The 7,881-nt window shown below is 37.1% G+C and overlaps 1 protein-coding gene, 1 non-coding gene and 1 pseudogene across 14 annotated transcripts in view; 1 reads left to right on the top strand and 2 right to left on the bottom strand.

Moving 5' to 3' along the window:
- Positions 1–7,881, top strand: part of LOC100954037 (ankyrin repeat and KH domain-containing protein 1) — a 172,935-nt gene that overhangs the window by 146,272 nt on the left and 18,782 nt on the right. For all 13 annotated transcript variants that reach the window (XM_023515894.1, XM_023515880.1, XM_023515893.1 and 10 more), the window contains 3 exons: positions 2,146–2,320; positions 5,184–5,631; positions 7,116–7,262. In XM_023515894.1, the coding sequence (XP_023371662.1) occupies positions 2,146–2,320; positions 5,184–5,631; positions 7,116–7,262 (770 nt within the window). The remainder of the gene's footprint in view (positions 1–2,145; positions 2,321–5,183; positions 5,632–7,115; positions 7,263–7,881) is intronic.
- Positions 6,302–6,909, bottom strand: LOC100954544 (annotated as a pseudogene).
- On the bottom strand, positions 7,533–7,607 carry LOC111727215. Its single transcript, XR_002774823.1, has one exon. It is a non-coding gene; the product is annotated as a small nucleolar RNA SNORD45 (small nucleolar RNA).

The raw sequence follows: 7,881 nt of genomic DNA, 5'->3' as shown, positions 1-7,881 counted from the left end.
GAGATAGTCTCACTTTTTTGCCCTCGGTAGAGTGCCATGACATCAGAGCTCACAGCAACCTCCAGCTCTTGGGGGTAGGTGATTCTCTTGCCTCAGCCTCCTGAGTAGGTGGGACTACAGATAACCTGGCTATTTTTTTTGTTGTTGCAGTTTGGCTGGGGCCGGGTTCGAACCTGCCACCTTTGGTATATGGGGCTGACGCCCTACTCACTGAGCCATAGGTGCCGCCTATTTTCAAACTTTTTTTTTATTGTGCTAGGCAACTATTACCTGTGCCCTTATCTGGAAAAAAAGAAAAAAAATTGTATTTTCTAGTGCTAACTAAAGTAGATTTTAGCAAAACTTGTAAAGAATTCTAAATGTGGCTTTAAAAATTCTATAAAGTTTATGATGGCCTTTTGTGTGTATATATATACAGATTATATATATATAATTTATATGGCATATATGACTATACACACACACTATATGTATGTTTTGGGTTATTTTTTTTTTAATTTTCTTTTTCTTTGAGACAGGTTCTCACTGTTACCCAGGCTGGAAGGCAGTGGCCTCATCATAGCTCACTACAAACTCAAACTCCTGGGCTCAAGTGATCCTCATGCCTCAGCCCCCTGTGTAGCTGGGACTACAGGCCTGCAGCTCTATACCCGGCTAATTTTTCTATTTTTTTATAATAATGGGTTTTGCTTTTGCTCAAGCTAGTCTTGAACTCCTGACCTCAAGCAATTCTACCCCACAAAGTGCTAGGTTTGTAGGCATGAGCCACTAGCCCTCTTGTTAATAGACTAGCCCTCTAGTCTTTTGTAAAGATTAGTATAGCTATATTTTAGACAAATAAATAGATGCCACATAAATGTGCTTTTCAATACGTTTACTGAGATTTAATTTATAAACCATACAGTTCATCCACTTAAAGTTATAAAAGTCAGTGGCTTTTAGTATATTTACAAAATTGTGTATTCATCACCACCATCAATTTTAGAACATTTTCATTATTCTCAAAGGAAATCCTGCACACTTCACCTGTCACCCTCCCCCTATTAACCTACAATCCCTCCATCCTAGGTAGCCACTAATCAACTTTTGTCTTTATAGATTTGCTAAGTCTGGACATTTAATATAAATGGTATCATATAATACTTGGTCTTCTGTGACTGGCTTCTTTCATTTAGCAAAATGCTTTCAAAGTTCGTCCATGTTATAGCATAAATCAGCATGTCATTTCTTATTATTGCCAAATATAAAAAACAATTCTGTTCTGTAGATATATACCATACTTTATTTTTTTTATCAATTTATGGACACTGAGTTATTTCTACTTTTCAGCAGTTATGAAAAATGCTTCTAGGAATATAAGTGTACACTTATATTTTTGTGTGAACATGTTTTTATTTCTCCTTGGTTTTATACTTAGGAATGGAATTACTAGATCATAAGGTAATTCCATATTTAACTATTAGAGAAACTGCTAGATTTTTTTCTATATAGCTGTACTATTCCTACCCACAGTGTTTAAAGATTTTGGTCTCTTCGCATCCTCATCAATACTTGTTATTTTCTGTCTTTTGGATTATACCCATTCTAGTGGGTGTAAAGTAGATATCTCATTGTGGTCTTGATTTGTTTTTCTCTCATGGCTAATGGTATTCAACATCTATTTTTTCACATGCTTATTGGCCATTTATATATTTTCTTTGGAGAAATGTCTATTCAGATGCTTTTTTCATTTTTTAAAAACATTTTTTATTGTTTTTAATGGAGGTTTCCCCATTTTTATTGAGGTATAATTAATCAATAAAATTATATTTAAGGTGTACGACTCAATGTTTTCATAGTCTTTTATAATTGAGTTATCTTTTTCTCGATGAGTTTGTAAGATGCCTTTATATTTTATAGATACAAGTCCCTTACCAGGTATATGATTTACAAAAATATTTTCCCTGTTTTGTGATTTGTCTTTCTGCATTCTTGGTGGTTCCTTTGAAGCACAGAAGTTTTTAATTTTGGTGATGTCCAGTTTATTTTTCTTTGTTCCTTTTATAAATGTGTTCTGAGACTGACATCTATGGGAAGCCTTACGTATGATAAACAAAATATCATTATTGCATTATTGGTAAAGTGATATACCCACTTTGTTTGCAGTCAAGAGAAGAGAGCAGAAAGCAGGCTCTTGCAGCCAAAAGAGAGAAAAGAAAAGAAAAGAGAAAAAAGAAAAAAGAGGAGCAGAAAAGAAAACAGGAAGAAGATGAGGAAAACAAACCTAAAGAGAATTCAGAACTACCAGAGGATGAAGATGAAGAGGAGAATGATGAAGATGGTGAGAAATGAACCATGTGAATCAGTGATAAAATTCTCCTTTTTAAATCAAATTGAGTGCTTTTTCCTATAATTAGCTCCAGTTAAATATTTGATTACTTTAATCTGAAATTGACAGCTGATTTTTATAGTAATATTTCTGAATGTTTTACATTATAAATTGATACAAGAAGCTTGGCGCCTTATGACTCAAGCAGCAAAGACACCACCCATATACATCTGAGCTGGCGGGTTGGAATCCAGCCTGGGCCAGCCAAACAACAATGACAGCTGCAACCAAAAAATAGCCGGGTGTTGTGGCAGGCCCCTGTAGTCCTAGCTACTTGGGAGGTTGAGGCAGGAGAATCTCTTGAGCCCAGGAATTGGAGGTTGCTGTGAGCTGTGATGCCACAGCACTCTACCCAGGGGGACAGCTTAAGGCTCTGTCTCAAAAATAAATAAATAAATAAATGCTAGAAAACAGAAAGACGGGCTCAACTGGTTGAGAGTAGTGGTTCACATCTATAATCCTAGCACTCTGGGGGTGGATAGATTGCTTGAGCTCAGGAGTTCGAGACCAGCCTGAGCAAGAGCAAGACCCCATCTCTTGAAAAAAAAAAAAAAGAATAGCCAGGTGTTGTGGTGGACGCCTGTAGTCTCAACTACTCCGGAGGTTGAGGCCAAGAGAATTCACTTGAGCCCAAGAGTTTGAGGTTGCTGCAAGTTGTGATGCCACAGCACTCTACCAAAGGTGACAAAGTGAGATTTTAACTCAAAAAAAAAAAAAAAAAACAAGAAAGAAAGAAGTGGCTCGGCCCCCGTAGCACAGTGATTAGGGTCCTGGCCATAAATATCTAGGCAGGTGGATTTGAACCTGGCTTGGGCCTACTAAAGAACAGTGACAACTGCAATAAAAAAATAGCCGAGCATTGTGGCAGGCACCTGTAGTCCCAGCTACTTTGGAAACTGAGTCAAGAGAATCACTTAAGCCCAAGCGTTAGAAGTTGCTGTGAGCTGTGACGCCATACCACTCTGCTGATGATGACATAGTGAGAGACTCTGTCTCAAAAAAAAAGAAGGAAGGGCTCAACTACAACTTGGATGCTACCTAACAAATGCAAACAATGTAATCCAATCATATATACCCTTTTATTCATCTGGGGAAAAAAAAGATAACAGAAGGGTGAAAGCAAGCACATAATTTAAAGGTTCAGTGGCTCACGCCTGTATCCTGGCATTCTGGGAGGCTGAGGCAGGTGGATTGCTTGAGCTCAGGAATTTGTGACCAGCCTGAGCAAGAGCAAGACCCATCTCTATGGGTGGCGTCTGTGCCTCAGTGAGTAGGGCACTGGCCCCATATACAGAGGGTGGCGGGTTCAGACCCAGCCCTGGCCAAACTTCAACAAGAAAAAAAATAGCTGAGCATTGTGGTGGGTGCCTGTAGTCCCAGCTACTCTGGAGGCTGAGGTAAGAGAAAGGCCTAAGCCCAAGAGCTGGAGGTTGCTGTGAGCTGTGATTTCATGGCACTCTACCAAGGGTGACAAAGTGATACTCTGTCTCTAAAAAAAATAAAAAATAAAAAAAACCATCTCTACTGAAAATACAAAAAAACAGGGGCGGCATCTGTGGTTCAGTGTTCAGTATAGGGCACCGGCCCCATGTACTGAGGGTGGCGGGTGCCTGTAGTCCCAGCTACTCAGGAGGCTGAGGCAAGAGGATTGCCTGGGCCCAGGAGTTGGAGGTTGCTGTGAGCTGTGACACCATGGCACTCTACCGAGGGTGATAAAGTGAGACTCTGTCTCTAAAAAAAAAAAAAAATTAATAAAATTACAGAAAAACTAGTCAGGCATAGAAGTGCACACCTGTAGTCCCAGCTACTTGGAAGGCTGAGGTAAGATGATTGCTCAAGCCTAAGAGTTTGAGTTGCTGTGATCTATGATGATGCCATGGCATTCTACCCAGGGCTACAAGAGAGAGACTCTGTCTCAAAAAAAAAAAGGCTTAGTGCCTGTAGCCCAAGTGGCTAAGGCACCAGCCACATACACTGGAGCTGACAGGTTCAAATCCAGCCAGGGCGTGCCAAACAAAAATGACAACTACAACCAAAAAATAGCTGGGCATTGTGGCAGGAGCCTGTAGTCCCTGCTAATTGGGAGGCTGAGGCAAGAGGATCGCTTAAGCCCAAGAGTTTGAGGTTGTTGTAAACTACGACACCACAAAACTCTACCCAGGGTGACAGCTTGAGGCTCTGTCTCAAAAAAATAAAGAGAAATTGAAGGAGTTCAGTTGTAATTTAAGTTATTATGTAAAACATCACATGCATACTAAAAGTAATACATTAAGAGGTTTGCCAGCTTCACTTCAAATTCATCTCTATTCCTTCTTCCCCTGATTAGAAACTAGGTAGAGATAAAAAATTTATTCTCAATAAATTTTTAGCTAAGGGTCAGGTTCAGATATCTAGAGGACAGAAATGTCAGTAAAGACTTGGGTTCATTACTTTCAAAAGTTGTTTAACGTGCCATCTAGCAGTGCTTTTATAGTAGGTAAATAATTTTGCTCTATTTGAATTCTAATTCTAAAATACTATTTGAAAAATTTCCTAAATTCAAACTATATTGTGGTTTTGGTTAGTTTACAAGACTAGCATTTCAGATCTTTAACAATGTTAGTGGTACGCATGTTCTATATCAACATAGATTCAAAATATAAGGTTTTATCTTTGTTCTAACAGTAGCAAAGCTTTATTATTAGTGAATACTGGTGAAACAAAAATATTAGCTAAAGGACTGAATTATTATGAGTTACTAGGTATATTCTGCAGAATTTGTTTTGAGATCTTTGGCTGACTTTCAGTATGATTTTATCTTTTTTGATAATTTCAGTGGAGCAAGAAGTTCCCATAGAACCTCCTAGTGCAACCACTACTACCACAATTGGAATCTCTGCAACATCTGCAACATTCACAAATGTGTTTGGGAAAAAAAGAGCCAACGTGGTGACAACTCCCAGCACCAATCGGAAAAATAAGAAGAACAAAACAAAGGAAACCCCTCCAACAACACATTTAATTTTACCGGAACAACATATATCATTAGCACAGCAAAAGGCAGATAAAAATAAAATAAATGGAGAACCTAGAGGTGGTGCAAATAGTGATTCAGATAACTTGGACAGCACAGACTGCAACAGTGAGAGTAGCAGTGGTGGTAAAAGCCAAGAGTTAAATTTCACTATGGATGTGAATTCCTCTACTGATAAAAGATACCCCTCCCTTTTCCTCCATTCCCAAGAAGAAAAGATGAGTGCTGCCATTTCCAAAACTCAAACACGGTAAATTGTTCTGACTTTTTAACTTTACATTCACCTTTCCTTTTTTATGCCTGGCACAGGAATTAAAGTACATTATCCAAGCACAAGTTGTGCTAAACAATTTAAGTCTACCACATTATCTATCTTCATTATTCAAAACCGAAATTTACACGTTTTGTTGATCATGAACTAGTTAGGACTGAGATTTTTAGGTATTTTTATAGGATTTACAGTCTGAAGTAAGAAAAATTAGCATGCCTTGGTTTTACCTGTCATTTGTATTGATTATGTCTAATTTTTGGCCTCTAACTTGATTTTTTTTAAGAGAAATATTAAATATTCTTTATTTGACATTACACATAAACCACACTAAAATGCCTTTCAGTAAATGAAAGGCAGCATTTTAGTAGACCCAGGGAAATTAGATTGGCATAATAAAGATCAAAAGTACAAAGTAAACATTGCTACCTTCTCTCCAGCCCTCACCTTTAACAGACTAACGAACACCAATTAAAACATCAGTGAGTCTTGCTTGGTTCTGAGACAGTGAGGGGATTTCTCCAGTATTTAAATATATTCACATCATCAGTTATATAAATCTTAATATAAAACCAATCTTCAATAGGCTTTGGGATGGCAATTGACTACCTTTGTGAAAAGGTAAACTTCACTAATTAAATCTGAACATATCTTTAGAAATGGAAAACAGTGATAGCATTTATTGAACTGGAATCACTATCAAAATCCAAAAAAATGATCATATTCATTTAACCACAAGCCAGTCTTAGTTAAATAGGTACTGTACAACAAAAATATTCTGTCACTCATTCATGATCTGAATTCTGGTAAATGAGACCAATCAAATTATGGTACACATAAAAAAAAAGCCATGAGATATTTCTCTTTTGTAATAAATAAGGCAGTGGCCAACTATTACTCATTTGTAGCTTTTTTGAGATAAGCTATCAAGTCTGCCCTTCCTCCCTTCTTAATGCCAGTAAAGATCATTTTTGTTCCAGGGACGTACTTCTTGGGATTCTCCAAATACTCCATCAGTGTATCCTCTCCCCAGGTTATGCCTTTGTTCTTATTGGCATCTGTGTAAGAGAAGCCAGCAGCCTGACCTGTCTTCCTCCCAAAGAGACCATGGAGATTTGGCCCAGTCTTGTGCTTGCCTCCTTTTCCCACAGTATAGCACTGGGCACACTTCTGAACAAAAATCTTCTTGCCTTTCTCAATATCACCCATATTTAATTCACTCTTTGGTTGGTGACAGTACCAAAGTTCCGAGCTGGAAGCCAGACGTCCCGCTCTCCCTCTGACTTGATTTTGATACTAAAATACTAAGGACTGACTCTTTGTTCTTTTTTTGTTTTTCTGATTTGTTCAATAGTTGAAATATTATATTAATTATTATATTAATTGAAATTTTTCAGCATAGGAGTCTCTTGAGTTTATATCTTAAAATTTATCTCTCATTACACTTGATATTTCTCTTTTCTTAGACTTGAAGGTGAAATGAATCCTAATTCCTTGTCAACAAGCTACAAGTCAGTGTCATTGCCATTAAGCTCTCCAAACATAAAGCTGAATCTCACAAGCCCTAAAAGGGGCCAAAAAAGAGAAGAAGGGTGGAAAGAAGTTGTACGGAGGTAAGCAGAATTAACTTCATCTTTTTTACCTTTCATAAGTTTTCTTCTTGTTTTGTGAAATGGTTACCTAGTTAATTAATAAATAATTTGAATATTTAGTACTTTAAATCACAGTACCATACCAAATTCAGAATATGCTAAAACAAAATTAGAAGCATTGTATAAATCCTGTGTGTATATTTCATATGACACAAATAATGTTGGTTTTTTTGTATTACCTATGCATTGCTTTTTTATAAAGTTTAAATTTAAGGCTATCTTTCTTTTTTTAAGTTCTCTAATTCTAGAGCTAATATAATAATAATCAACATTACATTCATAATACATACCAGTTCATCACTGACCTGAGGCTTTATTTTTTTAGTGCTAAGTATGAGCTGTTGATACTGGTTTAAAATGAATATGCTGGCATATATTATTCTGTGTGGATTTCAACAATAGATATTCATTATTATAATTTGGAAAAACTCAACATGGGGCCATAGCAATTTAGTTGATATGTGATATTTTGGACAGACTTGAATGCTTAGATTATGTGTGATTTATTTAAATATAATTTTTGTTAGAAATGGCAATGTAGGCTCGGCGCCTGTGGCTCAAGCTGCTAAGGTGCCAGCCA

This window comes from Otolemur garnettii, unplaced genomic scaffold, assembly GCF_000181295.1.
Source record: "Otolemur garnettii isolate 467f Iridium unplaced genomic scaffold, OtoGar3 scaffold00003, whole genome shotgun sequence".
NCBI lineage: Eukaryota > Metazoa > Chordata > Mammalia > Primates > Galagidae > Otolemur > Otolemur garnettii.
The sequence above is the reverse complement of the archived record's forward strand: the minus strand, read 5'-3'. Positions and strand labels throughout refer to the sequence as shown.